The sequence below is a fragment of the Astyanax mexicanus genome, chromosome 24, assembly GCF_023375975.1.
Source record: "Astyanax mexicanus isolate ESR-SI-001 chromosome 24, AstMex3_surface, whole genome shotgun sequence".
NCBI classification, from domain to species: domain Eukaryota; kingdom Metazoa; phylum Chordata; class Actinopteri; order Characiformes; family Acestrorhamphidae; genus Astyanax; species Astyanax mexicanus.
The window spans coordinates 22,070,677-22,096,318 of NC_064431.1; the positions used below are offsets into that span (position 1 = coordinate 22,070,677).

Consider the following 25,642-nt stretch of genomic DNA (forward strand, 5'->3'; position numbering starts at 1 on the left):
CTGAACATCCATGATGAAAATCTTCCGTTTCACCACATCCCAAAGCTGCTCTATTGGATTGAGATCTGGTGACTTTGGAGGCCATTCCAGTACAGTACAACAAACCAGTCTAAGATGATTCTCTTGCGCTTTATGACATGGAGCGTTATCCTGCTGTAAGTAGCAGCAGAAAATGGGTATACTGTGGTCATAAAGGGATGATGGACATGGTCAGCAACAATACTCAGGTAGGCTGTGGCATTGACAGGATGCTCAACTGGTACTAATGGGCCCAAAGTTAGGCAGGAAAATATCCCCCACACCATTTCAGCGTCACCACCACCACCAGCCTGAACCAGCTGTTGATACAAGGCAGGATGGATCCATGTTTTCATGTTGTCGACGCCAAATTCTGACCGTTCGAATGTCGCAGCAGAAATCATCAGAGACTCATTAGACCAGGTAACTTTTTTTTTTCCAGTCTTCTTTTGTCCAATAGAACAGTCAGGGCATCCGGTGTGATCTTCTGCTGCTGTAGCCTATCCGCCTCAAGGTTGGACGTGTTTTGCTGCTGTTCAGAGATGCTCTTTTGCAGACCTCGGTTGTAACGAGTGACTAACAGTTATTTGAGTTGCTGTTGCTGTTCGTTCTATCAGCTGGAACCAGTCTGACTGTTCTCCTCTGACCTCTGATATTAACGAGGCATTTGCACCCACAGAACTGAACTGCAGCTCACTGGATATTTTCTCTTTTTCAGATCATTCTCTGTAAACCCTAGAGATGGTTCTACGTGAAAATCCCAGTAGATCAGCTGTTTCTGAAATACTCAGACCTCAGACCAGCTTGCTTGCACCAACAACCAACCATGCCACGTTCAAACTCACTTAAATCACCTTTCTTCTCCATTCTGATACTCGGTTTGAACTATAGCACATAGTCTTGGCCACGTCTACATGCCTAAATTCATTGAGTTGCTGCCATGAAATTGGCTGATACGACTTTTTCGTTAATGTGCACTTGAACAGTTGTACCTAATAAAGTAGCTAGTGAGTCTATAAGCTTAATAAGAAAAGATTTCAGAATGAAAACACTTTAAATTGGGAATTGGCAGTTTAAATTCCCAGCAGCACCCTCGACTAGTGTCTCTTAAGCAGGAGAGGTGGGCCGTGAGCTGTGATGTGGTGCAGGGAGACCAAGGGAAGTCAGTAAATTAGCAGTTCATTAAGAACCTAAACACTGTGGGGAATCTGATGAGAATCGGATGTGAAGCTCCTTGTTCAGGTTCCTCCAAAAAAAAAAAGCCCTCAGCCAGAGAGCCCAGCCAAAACATCTCGCGCTCCGGGTGTCCGATCAGAGCGTGTGCACACACACACACACACCAAACCACACCACAAAGACATGAAGTGGTCATCAATCTGGGTGGCGATGCCCACTCAGCCGCACATACTGTCGCTGAGGCAGCGTGGGCTGGATCAGTGTTTTCTGCTCCAACAAACCGGCCCACATCACACAACAGCCTTTTCGTAAACGCCGCCGACTCGCTAGTTTGGACTCTACGTCTATAAATACCATCTGTGATCATGAGTGGAGGAGAAACAACAACTTGCTAATTGATACAAATTCAGATTGATTTGTCAGTTAAACTGTAATCATTTATGTTTTTGATTTCTGTTTCTGAAAAATCTTTCTATTTTTAAAATTGACCTTCTGCTAAAATCTACTTTTCCTTGTTCTTTGTGAAATACTATAGGTCTCTCTAAGTTGTATATGATGCTGCACATGCTGAAACTCTTCCTCATCCTCCATGGTCTGCAGTAGCTAGTAAAAAAAAGTATTCAGAAAAACGAAAAAAGTTGATCAGGAAAAGCACCCTTATCTACGTCAACCCGTGAATTAGTATTCATGGCCTCGCCAACCTTGGCCTGCGAAGGCAGACAGCAATACGTCTTATCAGATAGGAGCTAACAGCACTAGGAACAACATGGCAGAATGTTCCTGTGTTATTTGTACAAAGATCACATTAGTGTTATATGCTTTACCTGGTAATTCAGAGCTGAAGAACAAATGGTTAGAAGTTGTCTATAGAACACCTAAAGTAAAGTACAATTGAGATAGGTAGGCGTATGTTTAGAACAGTTCTGTTTACACTAGTTAAAAGTAAAAATCCTCCTCAGGGTTTTGTTCCAACTGGGGTGATTTTTTTTTCACTTTCTGGACCTGAACTACCCACTTCTGTAAGTAACTATAGGTTTAAGTAGGATCTCCGGTGGATTTTGTGTTTTGCAGAGACTCTAAAACTAGGTCAGTGGCTGAACTGCACTAAGCAGGGCAACACACATGTTCTAAAGTAACATTGACAAAGTAACAAGACTGTTATTAAACTGTAAAAATGTCTTTAAATGTTTCTAACTTTTGTCCGTCTAGTTGTCTCCTGGTGTCGCCGCGCTGTTAGCCAATCAGAGGTGATATGATTGCATATATGAATATTCATGAGCAAGAGCTAAAATCCTATCGTTTTTTTTCCTGCCCACTCCTCCACCACACTAAAGCAATGTTATACAGGATCACTGGAACACTTTTTGTCACAAAAACCATGGTAAAAACACATGGCATTCATTCATACTAGAGACCACAACCAGATGTTTTAAAATGAATGGAAAAACAGAATGGAATGACACCTTAAAAAATAGTTGGCAGAAACAATAATATTAACGAGTAATACGTAGTAATATTTAATAAGTCCATTTCACACTGGAGTTCTACTTTAATATCCTTGATTTCAGAAGATTTAGAAAAAAAATGGATGGACAAAAGTCCCAATACTTTTATCTATATACAGCTCTGAAAAAAAATAAGAGACCACTTCATTTTCTGATACAGTTTCTCTGGTTTTGTTATTTATAGGTATATGATTAAATAAAATGAACATTGTCATTTTATTCTATAAACCACGAACAACATTTCTCCCAAATTCCAAATAAAAATTTTGTCATTTAGAGAATTTATTTGCAGAAAATGAGAAATGGCTGAAATAACAAAAAAGATGCAGATCTTTCAGACCTCAAATAATTCAAAGAAAACAACTTCATATTTATAAAGTTTTAATAGTTCAGAAATCAATATTTGGTGGAATAACCCTGGATTTTAAATCACAGTTTTCATGCCATCTTGGCATCATGTTCTCCTCCACCAGTCTTACACACTGCTTTTAGATAACTTTATGCTACTCACTCCTGGTGCAAAAATTCAGGCAGTTCAGTTTGGTTTGATGGCTTGTGATCATCCGTCTTCCTCTGGATTATATTCCAGAGGTTTTCAATTTGGTAAAATCAATGAAACTGTGTGGTCTCTTTTCACATTCTTTAAACAACGGCCCACTCAGCCAACTTTGCGGCAAAAGAAAAGGACTTTGTGTTGTATGAAAGGGACTGGGTGAACATTTCTTATGTACAGTAAAACATGCAGCAGAAGTTTAAAGTTCCTCTGAAACTTCCTCCCCAGAGTATTTTCTTCCTCGTTTGCGGAGCAGAGGTTAAACTACCTGCGGCGGCCATATTTCTACAGTCTGACGAGACAGCTGAAAGAAGCTGAAGCACTTGGGATAGATAGAACATAGATCTGTCCAAACCTTACACCCCTCCACACTGTTCTGACAGAACGCGGCGTCTCTTGCTGGGGGATTGCACTGACACTGGGCTGGATTGCACAGGAAGCTCCGTGATAAATCCGCCCCGCGATCCGATATCTTTAGGAAAGGAAAGGTAGGATGCTCAGGAGGAGGAAGGAGAAGGTCACGCCTGTCACGTCTGCTGGAAACAACAGCACATCTGCATATTTCCAGTCAGCCCGGTCCACACTGCACACTGACAGTGAATGGAACCAGCGGTAATCACCTGCTGCTATTTTCAGAGCGATTGTGTGTGTGTGTATGTTTGTGTAGACTTATGGGTATTGTGGGTATTTGAGAGAAAAAGAGAGAGTTATACAGACAGAGATATAGATAGTGTGTATACGACCATGTATTTACGTTCTATTACAGTGTCTCCAAGATGAATGTATACAATTTGACACTAATGGCGGCGTTTGGCTGGTGCAGCTAAATGTGGCCCTAACTTCGTTCAGGTTCCTGAGGACCTTAAAGAATCTTCCACTGTTTTCCAGCCATATCTTTATCTACTGTATCAGTCTTGGTATTTTGCCTGTCTTGAGACTGTTCTTGAGACCATAAATAACCAATAATGGTGCTCTCTCAGACTCATGACTGTTTTTGAGACCAAAAATAACCAATCATGGTGCTTTCTCAGACTTGAGACTGTTCTTAACAGCATAAACAATTGGTTTTAATCTTTTCTTGACCTCGAGACTGTTCTTGACTCAATAAACGACTGGTTCAAGACTGGTCTAGACTAGTCTTGGTGCTTTCAATGTCTTGAATCTGTTCCTGAAACCACAAATGTCCGATTTTGTTGCTTTCTCAGTCTCAAGACTGTTCTTGAGACCATAAACTACCAGTATTGGTAATTTCCTTGTCTCAAGACCAATCATGGTGCTTCCTTGGTCTTTAAATTGTTCTTTATACCATAAATAACCAGTCTTGGTGCTGATTACCCGTATTACCCGTGTTGGACATTTCTATTTCTTGAGACAGTTCATAAGACCATAATGTCCATAAATGGCCAATCTTGGCTCTTTTCAGTTGTCAAGGCTGTTCTTGAGATCAAAAAAGACTGTTTTTGGTCCTTTCTCTGTCTTAAAACTGAGTCTCATGAATGTACTTGAGACCATAAAAAACAATCTCTGTCATATTTCTGTCTCAAAACTGTTCTTGAGACCAGAAAGAACCAGTCTTGGTCCATTTTTTAGGTCCTAGGTTCTTGAGACCATAAACGAGTGGTCTTGGTGCTTTCTATGACTCAAGCCTGTTCTTGAGAGCATACATGACCAGTCTTGGTCCTTTTCAGGTCCTGAAACTGTTCTAAAGACCATACATGACTGGATCTGGTCTTCTGTTAATCTTATTTTCGTTATTTTGTTTTTGAGGCCATAAATGACAAGTTTTGGTCATTTTCATGTTGTGAAGCAGTTTGTGAGACAATAAATGACCAGTATTGGCCTTTTCTTGATCTCAATACTGCTCTAGAGAACATTAATTACCAGTCTTGGTTATTTTCTGGTCTCGACACTGTTCTTAATACCATAAATGATTGATTTTTGATGTTTTCTTGGTCTTGAGACTGTTTCTGAGACCATCAATGACCAATCTTGGTCCTTTCTACATCCTGAGAGTGTTCTTGAGACATTAAACCACCAGTCATGGTCCTTTCTTGGTCTTGGGATGTGCGCATTTCAGTACAACTTTTTGAAGGGCAAATTGATCCCCAAATTGATATTCATTGTCCTTTTTGGTTCTCTAAAGAGTTCTTGAGACCATAAATGACCAGTTTTGATCTTTTTTCAGATCTTGAGACCATAAACAACTGTTTAATCTCAAGACTGTTCTTGAGACCATAAATGACTGGTATAAAACCAAATGGAACAAAAGAACAATCTACTAAGACATCAACAAACATTAACCTTGTTTCAGACGTACAGGTTTGAAAATGCACTTAGACAGTTGTGCCACTCAGGAGCTCCCTTTTTACTGTGGTTTCAACAGTGTGTTTCCTAATAGCTTTATGAATGTTTAGGCTAATCTCGCAAAATAATGTGGTACACCAGCTCTATAGCCTGTGTCGTACGTAAACAACAAACAGCGCTAAACAAATGATGACAAACCGGCCCATTAGGGCAACGATTTTCCACTCTGATCGCTCCACTTCCTTAATGGCATACCTCTCCTCTAATTCACATTGAATGACGGCAGCTGGCTAATAAAAATAGACAGCTAAGAGGCGAAGCACGGCCGCGTTTATTGCGGTGGCAAGCTGTCATTGCCCACACACTTATGCACACACACAAACAAATGTGAATACACACTCATACACACACATAAGCAAGCAAGTGTGTTGCAGGTGAAGGAGGCTGCTTCTCTCTCTTTCTCTCTCTCTCTCTCTCTCTCTCTTTCTCCTGCTCTCTCTCTCTCCGTCTCGCTGCAGAGCCCTTGGCGTATTGAAGGAATGAAAGCCTAAACAGAAGCATCTGTCATCTCAGATCTGGACAAAACTCGGGCAAACGCAGCTGCCTGTACTTTATACTGTATAATTCTAATAACATGCAAAATCTTTTTCATTCAGAAACCCTGAATAGTGATCCGTGTAAACTGAATGAACCTTAATGTTGATGACAAAACACACTAAGAACCAGTTTCCCAGGCAGGGATTAAGCCAAGTCTAATATATTTTCATTTTAAAGCTAAATCTCCAGTCAAAATGCTGTGTAATCCAAGACTAGGCTCAACCCCTGTCTAGGAAGCCAACCCTATATGTTCATACATTTGTAAACACACCTTAAAATTAATGCATTCAGCTAATTGGAGATAGATATGCAAATTCTAGACCCTGTGGTGAAGTATTGTCAATAGAATAGGGCAGTTCACCACCCAATACAATGAATAAATTGTGCAGTGTGAAAAGATTGGCCAATATCTAACAAAATTAAACTTATTTTCATCATTTATGTCTGGCACTTTAAAGAAAAAGCTATAGTTAAAAAAAAAACATAATAATTAAATACGTAACATTCTTAACATCCCAGCACAATATCTTTACCTCAGCAGTGCTATTCTAATCATGAATGTACTTCCGCAGTGCATTTTTGCCATTTTAGTCAAACAGTAACTTGGCTTCTTCATTAGAGCTCCTCTATTCATACCTTTACCTCAGCAGTGCTTTTCTAATCATAACCTTACCTTAGCAATCCTATTCTAATCATATATTTACCTTAGCAGTGTTATTTTAGTCATGAATGTACATCCACAGTGCAGTTTTAGTCATACTGTAATTTTGCTACTTTTGTAGATATCCTCCTAATCATAAATTTACCTCAGCAGTGCTTTACTAATCATACATTTACCTCAGCAATGCTTTACTAATCATAAATTTGTCTCAGCAGTCCTATTCTAATCATTAATGTACCTCAGCATTCTTATTCTAATGACAAATTTAACTCAGCAGTGCTATTTTTTTTTATAAATGTACATCCATAGTGCTATTTTAGTCAGACAGAAAATGTGCTACTTTAGTAGAGTGCTTCTCTAATCATAATTGTACCTCAGCAGTGCTCTATTAGAACTCCTCTAATCATACATTTACCTCAGCAGTGATTTTCTAATCATAAATTTACCTCAGCAGTGCTTTTTTAATTATACATTTACCTCAGAAGTGTTTTTCTAATCCTAAATCTACCTCAGCAGTCCTATACCAATCGTAAATTTATCTCAGCAGTCTTATTCTATCCGTAAATTTAACTCAGCAGTCCTATACTAATCGTTAAAATTCCTCAGCAGTCTTATTCTAACTGTAAATTTAACTCAGCAGCCATATTGTAATCATGAATGCACATCCATAGTGCAATTTTAGTCATACAAGAAATTTGCTACTTTAGTAGAGTTCTTCTCTAATCATAATTTTACCTCAGCAGTGCTTCATCAGAGCTACTCTTATCATAAATTTACCCCAGCAGTGCTATTCTAATTAAGAATGTATTTTAGTCATAAAATAAGTTTTCTAGTATAGTAGAGCTCATTTCATCATAAATTTACCTCAACAGTGCTTTTCTAATCATAAATTTACCCCAGCAGTGCCTTTCTATTTATAACTGTACCTCATCTGTATTATTTTTTATTCTAGTCATAGATTTACCTTTTTACTTTGCTTTTTTAATCATGAGTATACCCCCACAGTGCAATATTAGTCCCTCTAGTAGAGCTATTTTAATTATAAATGTACCTCAGCAGGGCTACATAAGTCACATGTGAAGAAAATTACACGGAGAAAGGTTTTAATAAACCTAGACTATTTCAGGTGGAAAACAGCCAGTTTGTAAAGGGGTACTAAGCGTACGAAGAGTAATAATGATAAATACTTTATACTCCCCCTGCTCTATTCCTCCCTCAATCTCTGCTATGTATAGAGGAGAAGTCTAATGTGAGGCACCACCAGGGTGGACAGAAGTCACTGGACATGATACTAGTTCCTGTTCATTGGATATGTCAGGGTATAAACTGAAGTAAAAAAAAAAACAATACATAACTTCACATTCAAAACATCAAAATTGCATCAGCACCACTCTGCCAACTCCCTGCCACCCCACCACCCCACCGCCTCACCACCCCATCGCCCCACCACCCAGCCAAACAGCTTCAGTCTCTTCAGGCTGTAAAGAAGACAGCGTGACTCATGCCCACTGCAACACAACCAGCAGAAAAAAAAACACACTGTTTTTCATCCTTTACATTAGAGGCAGGCGAGAGAGTCGGAGTGAGGCGGTGGGAGTGTGCTGCTTGTTAGCGGGGAAGTGCTCGGGGGGGCTCGGGAAGGCTCTGACAGGAGAGACAGCGCTGTGAGAACAGGACGCTCGACCACATGCAGCTAGAAACGCTTTCAGCGGGTCACTCGCTAACACTGAACGAGCTCAAACCCGGCCGACACTTCAGAGAACTTTCAGACTAAAAGTAGCAGCGTGTGTGTGTGTGTGTGTGTGTGTGTATGAGTGTGTGTGTGTGTGTGTGTGTGTATATAAGCATGTGTGTGTGTGGCCGTGATGTAGTCAGGATTTAATTTCTTAGAGGCGGTTTAGACATAGCTAAAGACTTTATAGTGCTTAAGAGACCAGTCACTGGTTGAAACATAGACTGTATATAGCTGGACAGAGCATCGTCTCTTAAAAGTGAAGCCACCACAGGTCGGGCGCCCCCTGCTGTTCGGTTGCAGAAAGCTGTGTAACTCCACCCATCCCCATAGGTTTCAATGGCAAAACAGACAACATTCAATCACGTTTTTTTCTAATATACTGTAATTCAACCTCCATTATTTAAATGCAGCAGTTAGTGTAACCTCTGCTTATATTGTCAAATTTTTATATCCCCACAGAATTCGGTTTTTAAAACGTTATTCAGCTCTATTCAAAAAAGGTGTGGTTATGGTAAAAGGGCTGCTTATGGGCGGGACCAATAACAGAACGTCAGCTCCGCTCCGCCCCGCTCTGCAGTCTGTGGCCGCGAGGCAGCCCTCAGGGGCGGGGTTATTTAAATGAGTAGGCTGCTCTCCACAGTCTTTCTCCCTCCTCTGGTCTCTACTGCGCAGAATCAGGTGGCAGGATCGCCAACATGGCGGAAGATTTTGGCTTCATTTTCATTGAATGAACGGGAACGGAGACACGGCGTCCATCTTTTTTACAGTCTCTGGGTTGAAACATGAACTGGAGTTCCTATAATGCTAAACATGGCATCTGTTTACAGATAAAGCCCTGCCCCTTAACAAAAAGAGCCAATCAGCCAGCTGGTTGTCCCTTTGAACCCCAGCCTATTTTGGTGTGTTTTTGTCAGTTGAACTTTCACTTGTTAAAAAAACAGTTATGTACGAAGACAGCCACATGCTATTATTTTTCTTTACACCAGACGACATTGAGATGTTCAAAAATGATCATCAATCATTTGAGATGTAAATGCTTCCAGATTTTTTTAATCTTCATGGAACTGTGCTGCAGCTCAGTTTCACAGTGTTGATTATCTTCTTGTAGCCTTTTCCATCTTCATATGTAGCGCAACAATTCGTCTCTTAAGATCCTAAGAGAGTTCTTTGCCATGAGGTGCCATATTGGAACTTTGAGTGACCAGTATGAGAGAGTGTGCGAGCTGTACTACAAAACTGAACACACCTGCTCTCTATGCACACCTGAGATCAAGTAACACTAACGAGTCATAAAGTTTAAGTAATTTGGGCCAATCTGGCCAATAATCCTATTCCTAATAAAAGTTATTTAGTACACTGGACATTTAATATCAGCTGCTTATAATGAAAGAATACAGCATGAAAATATGAAGCTAAGCCTATTTTTTTAAGTGTATTTCACCATAGATTTCTCAAAAATACTTCAGTTCAGCACAAAGTCAGTGCTACATTTGGAAACAATAGGGTTCCCTGTTTGTCACAATGTATGAATCATGTCGTTGCGTTAATGCATTCCTGAGAAATTACGCTGTATAAACAATGCACAATTTTTGACGCAATATGCATCACTGGGGTTCTAAGGGTTATTATGTGAATGGAGTTGGGTCCTCAATATTATGGCACTAATAAAGAAAAGACAGTCTGTTTAGTAGGCGGCCATCTTTGCAGTGCTGCCAGGCAGCTCTATCTAGTCACAGAAGAGCAGGCTCTGATCTCTATGAATGGGGAGAGACCAAAATATTTAAAAACTAAAGATCATTTTACCATTTCATAAACGTACACACACTTACGAAAAAAAAAAAGAAAGAAAATGCACCCCGAATTCCTGCAAAACTTAACATGCTTATTTGTCATTTGTATAAATGTCTACAGACTACAGACAGTACCAGCTACATGTTTGGACACCTTAAATTCAGTGTTTTTTGTTTTTCCTACATTATAAATGAATACTAAAGTCATCCAGACTATGAAGGAACACATAAGAGATCTTATAGCAACTTAAAAAAGGAGCTAAACAAACCAAAATACTCTGTGACGCATTTAGGTGGCTCTTAGCTTAAGGTTTCTAAGGCTGGAAACTCCTGAACAACAGAAGTAACTCTTGCACTTCCTTTCCTGTGGCAGTCCTGATGAGGGCCAGTTTCATCATATTGTTTTCTGTTGTGTGTAAGTTCTTGATTTTTTTTTTTTTCAGATTGACTGACCTTCATTTCTTAATTTTTCTTATTTTTTTCTTTACGTAGTTGAGTAGTTCTTCTCATAATATACAGTAGATTAGAACATTACTCAAACAGACCTTATCAATGTATGCCTGTAACTCTACCTCTTCACTACTTTACAACTGATGCTTTTAATTTTTTTAAATTAACTCTTGACAAGTTCTGCACAGCTGTTAACTAAAAGCTTACTTAAAAAATCTCAAATATAACACATATTCTGGTTTGTTTAACAATTTTATGTTTACTACATAACTCCATATGTTTTTCTTTATAGTTTGGATGACTTTAATATTAATCTACAATGCAGAAAATGTAAAATAAGGAAAAAACACAGAATTCAAGGTGTGTCCAAACTTTTGACTGGAAATTGTTGTGTGTATGTGTGTGTGTGTGTGTGTATGCGTACCTCTCTCCACTGCTTGGTCTCAACTCCTTGGGTGTAGAGGACACACACTGCGGAGGGAGAAAATAAACAGGATTAACATTCGCTGTGTACACATCTGTGTGTGTGTGTGTGTGTGTGTGTGTGTGTGTACTAGTGTGAGATGTATCAGAACTGTGTTGATGGTCGACTTCAAATGCAGTTCATCCAGCAGCAACAGCAGAAGCAGCAGCAGCTCTATGACTCTCTAGCAGGTTAAATTTTTTTCCCATTTTCTCCCCAATTTACTCGGCCAATTACCCAACCCTCTATCACTAGTGATGCTCCAACACCAGAAGTGTGAAGACAAGTACATGTCTACTCTGATACATGTAAAGTCATTGCCAAATAGCATCACAGCGCGCTTGGAGGAAAGCGCAGCAACTCGGTTCCGATACATCAGCTCACAGGCGCCTTGTGCTGATTGACATCACCCTTTGTTCTCTCTCGGGGCACCGGTAGCTGATGGCAAGCTACATGAACAGGATTCGAACCAGCAACCTTCCTGGTCATAGTGGCAGCGCTTAGCCTGCTGGACCACTTGAAGCCCTGTCCTGTTGGAATAGTTAACCGGACTGTGCATTCAGAAAAGGCATGGCCTGGCATTGAGAATATCACAGGGGACACCATAAGAACCTCTACAACTCCATGCCAAGACTGTTTCTGTATGTTAGGCTCAGTAAATGTGAGCTCAAAATCAACTTTTGAATCATTTATTGTTTGTGGTAACTTTGATCTTCCTTCAGGGTCGCTGTCCAGTGAAAAACATGCATCTCCAAAATAGCAACTTTACAGGAGAGAGAAAAAAAAAATTCCTAACTTTCAATGGAAGTCAATGTAAAAAGAGTTTATTTCTTTTTCTTTCTCATTTTAGAGCATTTCTATTGGCCCATTCATTGAAAACAATTTGACACAGTGAGACAGAGACAGTTTGTGTGTTCAACACAAATTGAAATACTTGTTTTTTATTGGACAGCGATGATCTGTATCTACACTTTAACCAGCTATATATACACTCTCTCTCACACACACTCCCCATTCTTAATACTACCACACATATTCTATTTCTCTCTCTCACTCTCTCATTATCAGTTATACTCTTCTTCCTCTCTCTGTATCTTTGCACTTCTTAAGTGTGTGTGTGTGTGTGTGTTGTAATAAAAGACACTGACAGGCTGTTCCTGGCAGCCAGCCCACGCCACCCTCCCCCCGATTCCTCCGTCTTCAAAGAGCTTGTCTGATGTAAAGTTCCTCATAGTTTAGAGAAGCTTCATTTAGCTTCAAACAGCGAGGGCTGAGCGGCTCCGCCGGCGTCTGAAGAGTGCTGCCTAATTTCAACGCTGGTATTGATTTTTTTAAGGGAGTGAAAAAAGAGAGACCAGCTGGAATAGAACCATTTCTACACTGTGGGAAAAAAAAACAGAAAAAGTTGCAAAAACTTAAATTTTTAAGGCAACTTATTGCACTAGATTTCTTATTTTTTTCTTACTTTTTCCTGTCCCTGTTCTGAGCTTCTGTGTTCAACAGCCTGGTTGTTTTCTTCCCCCATGTTCTCTTTAAGCACATGACTCTTGTCTGTTTTGTTGTTTGTTGCTGTGGTCTTGTCTCTGCCCCGCCCTAATCATTAGTATTCTCACCTGTCTTGTTTGCAGTGGCGCAAAAAGGGGGTATGCAAAATATGCAAAATACCCAAATAAATTTCCTCTCCGGAGAAACAGCCAATCAGCTTGCTGGTTTGCGGATCGCGGTGGGAAAGTAATGACAGGATGCTGACGATTTCAAAACGTCCCCCCCCCCCCCCGATGATTTTAAAACGTATCTCCCCCCACACTGACGATTTTAAAACGTATCCCCCCCTGACGATTTAAAAAAGTATCCCCCCCCGCTGACTGTTTTAAAACGTATCTCCCCCCTGATGATTTTAAAACGTACCTCCCCCCGCTGACGATTTTAAAAAGTACCCCCCCGATGATTTTAAAACGTACCTCCCCCCGCTGACGATTTTAAAAAGTACCCCCCCGATGATTTTAAAACGTACCTCCCCCCACTGACGATTTTAAAAAGTACCCCCCCGATGATTTTAAAACGTACCTCCCCCCGCTGACGATTTTAAAAAGTACCCCCCCGATGATTTTAAAACGTACCTCCCCCCACTGACGATTTTAAAAAGTACCCCCCCGATGATTTTAAAACGTATCTCCCCCCGCTGACGATTTTAAAAAGTACCCCCCCGATGATTTTAAAACGTACCTCCCCCCCCGCTGACGATTTTAAAAAGTACCCCCCCGATGATTTTAAAACGTATCTCCCCCCGCTGACGATTTTAAAAAGTACCCCCCCGATGATTTTAAAACGTATCTCCCCCCGCTGACGATTTTAAAAAGTACCCCCCCGATGATTTTAAAACGTATCTCCCCCCGCTGACGATTTTAAAAAGTACCCCCCCGATGATTTTAAAACGTATCTCCCCCCGCTGACGATTTTAAAAAGTACCCCCCCGATGATTTTAAAACGTATCTCCCCCCGCTGACGATTTTAAAAAGTACCCCCCCGATGATTTTAAAACGTATCTCCCCCCGCTGACGATTTTAAAAAGTACCCCCCCGATGATTTTAAAACGTATCTCCCCCCGCTGACGATTTTAAAAAGTACCCCCCCCCCGATGATTTTAAAACGTATCCCCCCCGCTGACGATTTTAAAATGTATCCCCCCTGATGATTTTAAAATGTATCCCCCCCTGATGATTTTAAAAAGTACCCCCCCGATGATTTTAAAACATATCTCCCCCCCCGCTGACGATTTTAAAATGTATCTCCCCCCCCGCTGACGATTTTAAAATGTATCTCCAACACCGCTGACGATTTTAAAATGTATCCCCCCCCGATGATTTTAAAATGTATCTCCAACCCCGCTGACGATTTTAAAATGTATCCCCCCTGATGATTTTAAAATGTATCCCCCCCTGACGATTTTAAAATGTATCCCCCCCCGATGATTTTAAAATGTATCCCCCCCTGACGATTTTAAAATGTATCCCCCCCCGATGATTTTAAACGTATCTCAACCCGCTGACTATTTTAAAACGTACCCCCCCCGACGATTTTAAAAAGTATCCCCCCCGCTGACAATTTTAACACATATCCCCCCCCGCTGATGATTTTAAAACGTATCCCCCCCCCGCTGACGATTTCAAAACGTATTCCCCCCCCCCGACGATTTTAAAATCTTCTCCCCTAACCTCCCCCGCTAAAGATTTTAAAATGTATGTAGTTGCGCCCCTGCTTGTTTTTTGCCTTGCCCCCTTGTTACCCGCTCCAGGTGTTCCTCATTCTCTGCTTGTATGTAAGCCCCTTTATTTCAGTGTTTCTTTTCTAGCCTTTGTATGTTGTCTGTGCTTGTAGCAGGTTTGTGTGCTTTGTAAATTGAAAAATTTGATATTCTCCATTTTTCTTGATTTCTAGTTTTCTCAGTCTAGTTTTCTTTGCTCTCGTCTTTGTAATTTAGTTTTTTTCTTGATTCTGTTCGTCTATTTTTGCATTACCTGTGTTTGATTTCAGTTTTACCTTTGTTTGCACTTGTTTACTTTAATAAATCTTTAACCTGTGCTTTTGTCCGTCCGTCCCGACAATGATCCTTAGTTCAGATCATTTTTTAATTACGTATACAAAAAGAATTCTCAACAATACTTGGGTCAAGGTCAATATTTCTCCATGCAAGCGTAACTTGCTCTTATAGCCTTGAACACTGAGGGAGGGCAGTCAACCATTTCATAAGACGTACACATAGACCAAAGAGTAGCAGCCTTGTATCCACTTGTATCGAAGGAGGCTAGAAGATAGAGGAAGTCCTTGGGTTGGGTGTCCAGTTAGTAATATATATACAATGCAGTTGGCGTTTCCTAATAAGTGGCCAGTTCAAAGTGTAAAAGAAGATAAAGTGGTACTCACTTGGGTCTGATTTGGAGAATGTATCTTTATCTAGAAGATTCCTAGAAGAAAAAAAGGAATAATGTACTTTAATTTGACAATAAATACATGCGATTACAGGTGATTGACATTTGTGGTGCTTATAAATCATTATTAATTGATTAATTGAAAAGCAAAGTTCATTGTAGGGATCAGGCATTTACATATACTAGTGCATCTCAAAAAATTAGAATATCATTAAAAAAGTTATTTTATTTCAGTAATTCAGTTCTATTTTAAGTGTTTATTTCTTTTATTGTTGATTATTATGGTTTACAGCCAATGAATACTCATTATTATTACTAAAATTGTAATATTATATAAGGCCAATTGGTACTTTTGACAGTGTGGGCAGCGTGCCAAGTCCTGCTGGAAAATGAAACCTGCGTCTCCAGATATTGTGATTTTTTGAGATACACTACTATTATCTATTGCATCTTGCATAAAATATTTTTATTATTCTATTAAATACAAATACTGTAGAATATTTATAGACAACATTTATAGACTTGGGTCAAGGACGTTTAAAAACACATATATGAACTAGAGCTGGGTGATATGGTAAAAATATTGTATAGTGATATTTAAAGACATTTTAATGATATGTCATTTTTATCACAATATTTTGACTTGTAGACAAAATACATCATTTGCAGACTGCAATTGAAACCCCACAACTTCCCATACTTAGTGAAAAGTGACATTTATTCATAATATATACTGGACTTTATTTAGTTAAACAGGACTATTTATACTCTTTGGGGGGTATAAATAATATAAATGATATTGGAAAAATAATATAAATGATATTGGAAAATACAATAACAAAAAGTCATGATATGATACAAAAAATATTGTTAAGTGATTTGAACAGCAGAACAGAATGACCAACAGAATTCTACACACAACACAATGAATCATAACTGAAAAGAAACATAGCAGTTTAATAAAATTGTTCTGAACAATCCTCGGAGGATCTTTACCCAGAAGCCCCGGCTAAAGCTGTGGATCAGGAACTCAGAGCTGGGTTCAGTTTAGACCTGATTCCAGCATGAGGAGCGTTTGAGCGTTTGACCTGACTGATCGACTGAGATAAACACAATATACTGCAGATATTGATCTTTTCTGATATTCAATACACTGACCCGAGAGCTGACAGTGTTTATTGACGTTTTATTCAATAATATAAATAGTTAAACACTCCAAAAAATATTGCACATCTCCCTCAGGGCAGCTCATATGTACATTGCCTGGCCAAAACAAAAAAAAGGTCACACACTCTAATATTGCATTGGACCGCCATTAGCTTTGATTGCAGCACACATTTACTGTGGCATTGTTTCAATAAGCTTCTGCAATGTCACAAGATTTATTTCAATCCAGTGTTGCTGGATTAATTTTTCACCAAGATCTTGCAGCAGCATTGATGATGGTAGAGTCTGACCACTGCACAAAGCAGCTCTTCTCCATCCAGCACATCCCAAAGATTCTCAGTGAGGTTAAGATCTGGACTCCATGTGTGAAAATGATGATCTCATGCTCCCTGAACCTTGAACTCTTTCACAATTCCAGCCCCATGAATCCTGAATATGCCTGTGCCATCAGGGAAGAAAAAATCCATTGATGGAATAACCTGGTCTATATTCAGTATATTCAGGTAGTCAGCTGACCTCATTCTTTTAGCACATATTGTTGCTGAACCTAAACTTGTAGACCAACTGCAGCATCAACCCCACATCATTTACTTACTTAAATCCCGGTGGAGACTTTTATTTTGACAGTGGGAATGTGTATTACACAGACTTTATACTGTCTGACTAGATTTTATAGAAAAATACTCTACACTGATATGCCTTAAGCCATGGGATACTACTAATTGTCCTAAAGAAGCTTCTGCACTAGGTCTCCTGCATTGTATATGGATGGGTTGTCTGCTGTTAGAGTCACTTGTCTTTTTTGCATGGACAATTCTAGCCAGAAGCTACCGGTCACAATAATTTCTATGAAAATATTCTATGAAATTCTATGAAATTCTATGAAATTCTATGAAAATTCCTGGTGCACACGTGATGCTGTGAAACTGTAAAACTCTGACACTATTAACTGTCTGCACCAACTTTGGCAATATAATCTCATCCATCTGGTGCCCACTGGTGCTCCAGTCTAGCTATAAATCCCATAATCAAGTGGCCTTGCCATGAGCACATTGGCCAGTTTATAGTACAACAATTCATCACATGACCACCTTGTTTTTTTATACTCTGGACTTTGGATGTTTATAGATGTAAATAGGGGTATGCCATATCGTATCGTACGCAATAATATCATCAACATTTTTGAATATCGTAATATCGATATTATACCCTGAAATATCGTGCCATAACATGCACCTCTAATTTTCAGGGTACCATTTTTTTTGCTATTTTTAGCAAGTGAAAAAAAAATAATACTTGTTCTCATTTCCCATTATACATCTAATAAAGATTACTACAGACTATATCTGTCCAGTATCATTTGTTTTACTGTAATCCTGAATATATAGAGATATTTATGTGCATTATTATATTTAGTGCATTATTAGTACCATGCCATTCTGAATCGTTGACTTTTCTTTGGTTACAAATCTGATAAAATTCTTGTATTTTTTTTATAACTTAGTTAGGAGTGTCCAATATCAAATCATATGCAATAAATAAAAAATCATTTTGTTCCAGTACTGTATTCTTAAAATGTTTTTTTTTTTAATTCAGTGTTTTGTCATATCGCCAAGAGTATCGTTACCGTGAAAATACCATGAAATATCGTGATATTATTTTAGGGCTATATTGCCCACCCCTAGATGTAACCCATACAAAAGACAGGGAGAACATGGAAACTTCACCCAGATATGGACTTGAACCATTGTCCCAAGTGCTGAAAGGCAAACTAACCACCAAGTTCTCACCTCCAAACCACCATGATGCTGTAAAAAAACGATATAAATCCAACAAAGTAAAGCCCTGGAATTTTAGTTTAAGATACACAACACTGACAACAGTGTGCTTGGGCCCAATGGTCGCAACCGAATCCTTTAAAAAAAAAAAAAAGCCCAATAAATGTTTATTGACCTTCTGGGAGCTTCACCCAGACATCCGAGCTGTAGCCCTGAGTTCAGGAGAGCACTGTAAGGTGTGCTGTAGCTCTCAATCCCAAAATACTGAGAGTTTGATCTTCTGAAAGCAACACTAAACTGAGATATTGATTTCTAACCGTGGATTTTTTTTTTTTTTTTGTGTGTGTTTTTTTCACTGAAGTCTAAACGGAGGGGCGAACCTGTGCGCCATAGCCCTGCCCAGAGCTCTGCCAGCCTGCAAAACTGTCATCATACTGCAGCGGCTAAATCAGAGATGACACATCTATCATGTGTCACACCCACACTTACACACACAAACACACACACACACTTTTATACACACACACAACCACACAAAACACAATGACACAGACATGACACTGAATAGCAGTCATCAGGAGAAATGGCGGGGGTTGGGTGTCAGTAACAAAGCAGCTTTGATTATAGGCTCTCGTCTACAGGTTTCTGTCATTCCTGCAACATCTTCTTGCGCAATGACCTCAAACCCTCCCACCCCCCCCCTTCTCCTCACCGTCCTGGCATTCACGGTAAAGCACGCTACGTCTTCATCAACCTCGCGACACCGAGCGCTCCTCGCCTGCTCCAATCATCAGTGTTTATTTCCCGCCGGATGATAATTACGATGTTGGCCCGAGACACGAGATTACAGGAATGATAATGGCAGGTGACGTACTGAGGAAAAGGGCACGGAGAAGAGCTTTCTTCCTGGTATTATCTACAGTCTTATCTTTCTCTCTCTCTCTCTCTTTCTCATTTTATTTTCACTCTGAATCAGAATCAGAATCTTTTTATTCACCAAGTGCGACCAATAAAACACAGCTTTGTGTTGCGCACCTGTCAACATGCATTATATCATATGGCTGCAGATTACCGTGCATACAGTATAATGTAATGTCTGAAATGTAGTAGAAAGTCTTCCCTGAGTAGAAGAGTGGATTCTCTGAATCTGAATTTTTAATATAATAATAACTTCCTTTTATGTTCATTTGTCAGGAACAGCAATGGTGTTCCCGGGTCATATTGACCCGGTGCATGTTTAATTATCCAAAAGACAGTGGTGTGCAGTGAGGACCTTCTAACCCTTCAGAGAAGGGGTGACAATAAGTGCATATAAATAATTACAAAATTTTTAATCAGGAAATATATATTATAGTTATTGAAAGTGTACGGACTTATTTTATAAAATAACTCAAATTAGTCTGAGTTTTCAGTTGCTTTCAGTTGACTCTTATCTGACTGACAACAGTACTGACCAATCAAAGCTGTTTAAAATGGCTTCTGCCCCCTTGTGTCTGCTCGTGGACCCTTCTCCTGATTTTGAGAAGGGTGTGGTAATGAGTCTGTTAGCAAAGTCGTAGGACAATCTACCCAATCAGATTCATAATTTTCACTACGGGGGCGGGGCTATGGCTGCCTAACCCCTTCTGAGCTCTGTGCTGAAGAAGTACGGTTTGATTAGTCGTAAAACAGCTCGCATGCTGGCTTATTTCAGTAGTTAGTTAACTATCATGGAATTGCTGCTGCAAATAAGACAGATATTGTGTCACATCATATTAAAAAGCCTTTTTAAAGGCTGTTCTTCAATGTGAAACTAATTCACTGTAATAGGCCGTCTGACTGGTGAGTTTTTGTGTGTACTTAATGTTTTGGCTGCCCTGGCGGACTGAGTGATCTTTTTTGATCGCCTGTACTTGTAGTAAAATTAAGCGTTTATTTTTGGGTCTATTGTATACTTTTGTAGTCTGTAGCTGTTTTGTGGGCTGTTAATGTTTGTTAAGTTCATATAAGTCAGTCAAGACAGAGAATATATAGTTATTGTAATTTTTATCTATGTGTTGCTTGGCGGGGAGGGGGGGCATGCGGGTGATGGGGTTTTTAGGGGGGAGGGGGGGGGTAAATGGTTTGCAGAAGGGGTACCCATTATATTCACTGCACGCCACTGCCAAAAGATGTTTAAAACCAAAAGAAATCCTAACAAGCAGTGTTATATAAATATTTTATTAATTAATGCATAAGTATTCAATCAATATTTAGTGCAGTGGTGTTTCTTACTTCTGACAGGTAATGATTTTTTAACATAAACACACCCATCTGCTGCTAAGAACAGTGATTCATATAGTTCGGAAATACATTTAGCATCGCCAGTTAGCCGTTAGCCATCTCCATAAAGATCTGCAGTCTGTTAGCCTAGCTAGCATCGTAAAAGTACATTGTAAATGTAACTCAAGTGAATTACAGCCATAATTTACATCAAATATCAAACCACAGATCCTTCCCACTCTAACCAGCACTAAGAAATCAATCTGTTACTAAAAACAGTGATTAATTTAGCTCGGAAATACAGTTAGCGTTGCGGGTTAGCCGTTAGCCATTGCGTCTAATCCTCTACGCTATGTGTCAAAATAAAAGTCTCCATGTGCAACCAGTGAAAAAAGTAAAAGTGCGCTGTATTTAATATTGAACATATTTAATATTTACATTTTTTAAAATATTTAATAAAAACTAAACAATTGAAAGAGAATTATTGCGTGTTTGTATATGAAGTGTGTCAAATAAATTACCTTTGAAAGGGCTGTGTGGTCTGTTTCAGCCTTATTATGTAACCTTAATCATAGTACTAATAATAAATAATAATAAGTGTATCGTCCCATCACTAATATTTAATTTAGTTAAAGATGTATGCAGTCGGGATGCCGAGTGGTCCAGTGGTCTAAAGCGCATCCACTATGAGCGGGAGGTCGCAGGTTCGAACCCCCACTCATGCAGCTTTGCCATCAAGAGGCCAGCACTCAGAGGGAGCAAAATTGGCCTTGCTCCCTCCGGGTGGGTAGATGGCGCTCTCTCCCCACATCACTAAAGAGTGATGCCCACAGCACAGGGTGTCTGTGAGCTGATGTATCAGAACCGAGTCGCTGCGCTTTCCACCAAGCACGCTGTGATGCTACTCGGCAATACTGCATCAGCAGCAGCTCGAAAAGAAGCGGTGGCGGTGGTGTTCACATGTATCAGAGGAAGCATGTGTTAGTCTTCACCCTCTTGGTGTTGGGGCATCACTAGTGATAGGGGGAGTAAATTGGCCGCGTAAATAGGGGAGAAAATGGGATTTTCAAATAAAATTATAAAAAAAGGAAAAAAATTATGTTTGCAGTCGAGCTAGTAGTCTTCCCTTAATTACGTTTTTTTTTTCACCACTGCACGGCTCTCCAAACCCGAGTCGGTCCGAGCTCGGTGGTTCTTGACCTTTAGTGAGTGGCCTCTCAGAGCCGTAACAAGACATCTCTTACATCACAACCACCACCACGCCACCGCCACCACTACCTACCACCACCCCCTTCCCCCCACCGGTATCCCCCCGGAGCAACCTGCTCTGACAGGACCAGCCTGGGGAAGCGTGATTATAAATCTATGACATTTAGAGCAGCGAGGACGAGTGGAGGAAATGATGCATGGCTAATCTTTCACTAATGAACACCTGGGCTTCCACTACAGTGGCCACTGTTCAACATGACACATCTAACATGCTGGAAAGAGCAAAGGCGGGCATGGCCAGACATCAGCATGGTTGTAGCACCAACTTCCTTTACAGGATTGCAAATAGGACTGTATATTGGTTGGCAAGAATGATACAGGGGTTGCAATTCAATATACAGCTCTGGAAAAAAAAGATATATGTTATATAGATATATGTTTGAGTAAAATTAACATTTCTCCCAAATTCCCAATAGAAATATTGTAATTTAGAGCTTTTATTTGCAGAAAATGAAAAATGGCTGAAATAGATGAACAAAAAAGATGCAGAGCTTTCAGACCACAAATAATGCAAAGAAAACAAGTTCATATTCATAAAGTTTTAATAGTTCAGAAATCAATACTTGGTGGAATAGTCCTGTTTTTTAATCACAGTTTTCATGCATCTTGGCATGTTCTCCCTCCACCAGTCTTACACACTGCTTTTGTATGACTTTATGCCTTTACTCCTGGTGCAAAAATTCAAGCAGTTCAGTTTGGTTTGATGGCTTGTGATCATCCATCTTCCTCTTGATTATATTCCAGAGGTTTTCAATTTGGTAAAAACAGGGAAACTCATACTTTTAAGTAGTCTCTCATTTTGTTCCAGAGCTGTATATTCCAATATTCCAGAAGCTAAAGGTAAAAGTAATGGACAGGAAAATTGAGCACCTGTGGGGCATCCTCAAGTGGAAGGTGGAAGAGAACATGGTATCCTTTACTCTCTCTTTGGGTGAGTAAAGCGCTTCTGTTTATTTACAGTAAGCTTAGATTTCCAATATTTTGTCTGAGGGTGAGTTTTCAGTGAAGTCTCTCCAGCATTAAGGCTGGGTGCAGCAGCATTAGAATTATAATTAACCCTCAGTATCCTACCAATGAAGTAAGGAGATACTTGGAGCTTGTTAAAATTATTATTTTTTTTCTCTCTTGCATTGTAAGCCTGTTGGGAGCATTGGTTAAAAATGCTGTATTTCGGAATGCTGAGGGCGAATGGAGGTGGGCTATTTGATAAAAGTTCCTACTCATTATTAAGTTTCACTACAACCCAAGTCAATTTCACACTGGATTTCTCCTTTAATAAAGGAAAGAAACAAAGTTGAGCAAGCAAAACATATTATGGATGAAATATCACGGGTTCATACTGTCTGCAACAAAATAAAACTCACAGTTAATGTAAGAAACACTGCATTTTATATATGATACCCTTAATCAAGCTTCATTTCAGCCGCTTATCTTCCTTTTAGCGGCTAAACATTCGAAACAATTGAACAACCGGCGCTGCCGACAGCCTCTTCAACAGCAACTAAATGGTTCAGAGAGTGCTTCATCACACTTATTGAGACACAATGGAAGTAACAGTGCGGCGGTGAACACAATTACCTGCAAATGGCTGAGTAAATGCCTCTTATCTGGACTATCGCAGGGCTAATGCTGTGAGCCGACACTATCTATCAGTGTTAAAGCTTCAAAGTGGAACTAAATCTATTAGAGCAGAGAACAAACTAAAGCGTGCCACTGTACAATCAGTGTCTGTAATAACGTGTCTGTGCAGTGATGTGCCAAAAGTCTTGGGAGGTGTTATTTTAATGAACTTCTTAGGACTGGCTTAGTTCAAACTTTTCTTTTTTTTTTTTTTCGAACACTGGCCAATGTGCTGATGGCAAGGTAACATGACATGAATTGTCTATTGGAGGTCGAGTTAGGCCTGATTGCTGATGTCAGATGGATGGGACATTCACGCATGTGTAATGATCAAACATTCCAGACGTCTCAGCGTAGAGTTGTAGAGGTTCCTAATGATCTCCTGTGATAATCCATCCATCGATAACAGAGCCTGAATATTCTCACGCATTTCCTCCTGCAGATTTTACGGTAGGGGTTTTAAGAATTGTTGATAGTGTGTCCAATAGATTCCCACATATTTTCAATCAGTGATAGGTAGGGGTGTCAGGATTTCGATATTTTATCGAAATCGATCGAAATTATGTCATGGTCTCGAGCCTCAAAGTCAAAAAGAGGATCGGGCGATCCCTCCCGCACATGCAGATCACTTTTATCAGCTTGCATCACTTATATCAAGCCCACCTTTTGAAAGAAGATATTGTATATTTGATGAATTAAACCAATGACTGACCATAGACTAATCTAAAACTGGCATCTGCTGTAAAAAAAAAAGAAAAAAGAAAATCGAGAATCAAATCAAATCGTGACCCTAAAATCGAAATTACAATGGAATCGAGGATTTAGAGAATCGTGAAACCCTTAGTGATAGGTCTTGTGATGTGGTTGGCCATGGCCTAGTATCTGTGTCTTAAAGGAGACTGTTGGAACAGCGCACCAGACTGAGCATGCATTCAGAAAAAGAAAAGTTACAGAGCTACTGATTGCTGGACATGTTTTAGAACATACTGTATAGCATAGATTAAATTGTCCATGTGTTTTGTGGGATTTGGGGATGTAGAGACCTCTCTGGTAAGAACGTGTAATTGCACAGACTAGGTGGAAGAGTACTTTTAATGCCTCGAAGAGCTCAAAAGGCATGTACTTATTCTCTTAATTTATCATGGGTGTGTTTTTTTAGGGGCGTAGAAATAAATCAATTAATGTGCCAGTTTGCATTCTCTTTAAGTGTCAGGGGAGCTCGGACTTTGGCACGTTGGGATTTTAACAGCACAACACTTTTGCGTGTCTCAGCAAAGGAAACTGTCCTGAGCATTCACTTTTAGTAATGGACTCTGACGATTGACTGTTGTCTTGGTTCATTTCAGTCAGTGGCGCACCTGTGTTTTCTGCCACTAAAATAGCAATATGCCAGAAATGTACCTGAACACACCTTACTTCCAGACCACCACGCCCATCAGTGTGGATTTATTCCTAAACTCCAACGCTATTGTAGACGTTAAAATAGACGGTTGAGGGGGTGTAAGATAGCAAAGAGCATTGTGATGTAGGACTTTGCTTTAACTACAGACACAGCTGGAGTTTCCCGCTGTTTCCGTCCTTTTCTATGTTCTCCATGATATAATTCAATGGCTACCAGTTAATCACCTATCCGCTGACCTCTACACCACACGAATCAAGGGCACCAAGCTCCTAATTAGGCCATGGCAGCGTGTAAAAGTCTGGATTACAGAAAGCGAGTAACTGGAGCTGAAGCGGTGGCAGCAGTAGAAGCTGGGGCTCCCCCCCAGGAGCCAGCGGACCTCGCCGCTATATTTATCCACAGCTCCTGCACTATCCTGCTCTTAATGGCGGTAATTAAGACTCCTAGAGCACTCCCCGTGGCTCCCCCAGCGCTGCGCTCACCGGCCCCCCGAGAGAGATGGAGCCGGAGCCTCGGCTCCAGACAAAAATGCCCTGATTTTCAATGGGCTCACCGTACACCAGGACGTGCCTCGCTGTGAATGGGGTTTAATGGCCGAACCTGTTGCAGTGACAATGGTGCCTAATGGATAATAGCAACCAAAGGTGTACCAACACCTCACAGAACCTTCACAAACATCCACATACTCTGAACACAATGCAAAATGATTTAGAAAAATTAGGAAAAATCGTTAGAGCAGTTAGAGGAGTAACGAAGAGAAGCGCAGAACTTCTTCTTGGCTAAAGCTACGATTTTTTTTTCGTAAGAAAATCTGGGGTCTCAATCCACCGGAAGGAACTTAATTCCTATTGTTATGCTAATTGCCAACATCTCCTCTACATATGACCATCTCCCCCTTTCAGCAAACTCTATAGAGGCTAGGGGTGGGCAATATGGCCCTAAAATAATATCCTGATATTTTGTGGTATTTTTGAGATAACGATA

At 40.0% G+C, this 25,642-nt stretch overlaps 1 protein-coding gene across 2 annotated transcripts in view; it reads right to left on the bottom strand.

The window, feature by feature from the left end:
• cpne5b (copine Vb) overlaps window positions 1-25,642 on the bottom strand; it is a 212,422-nt gene that overhangs the window by 150,805 nt on the left and 35,975 nt on the right. For both annotated transcript variants that reach the window (XM_022682732.2, XM_022682731.2), the window contains exons 2-3: window positions 15,177-15,217; window positions 11,214-11,260 (exon numbers count right to left, since the gene is read on the bottom strand). In XM_022682732.2, coding sequence (XP_022538453.1) covers window positions 11,214-11,260; window positions 15,177-15,217 — 88 coding nt within the window. The remainder of the gene's footprint in view (window positions 1-11,213; window positions 11,261-15,176; window positions 15,218-25,642) is intronic.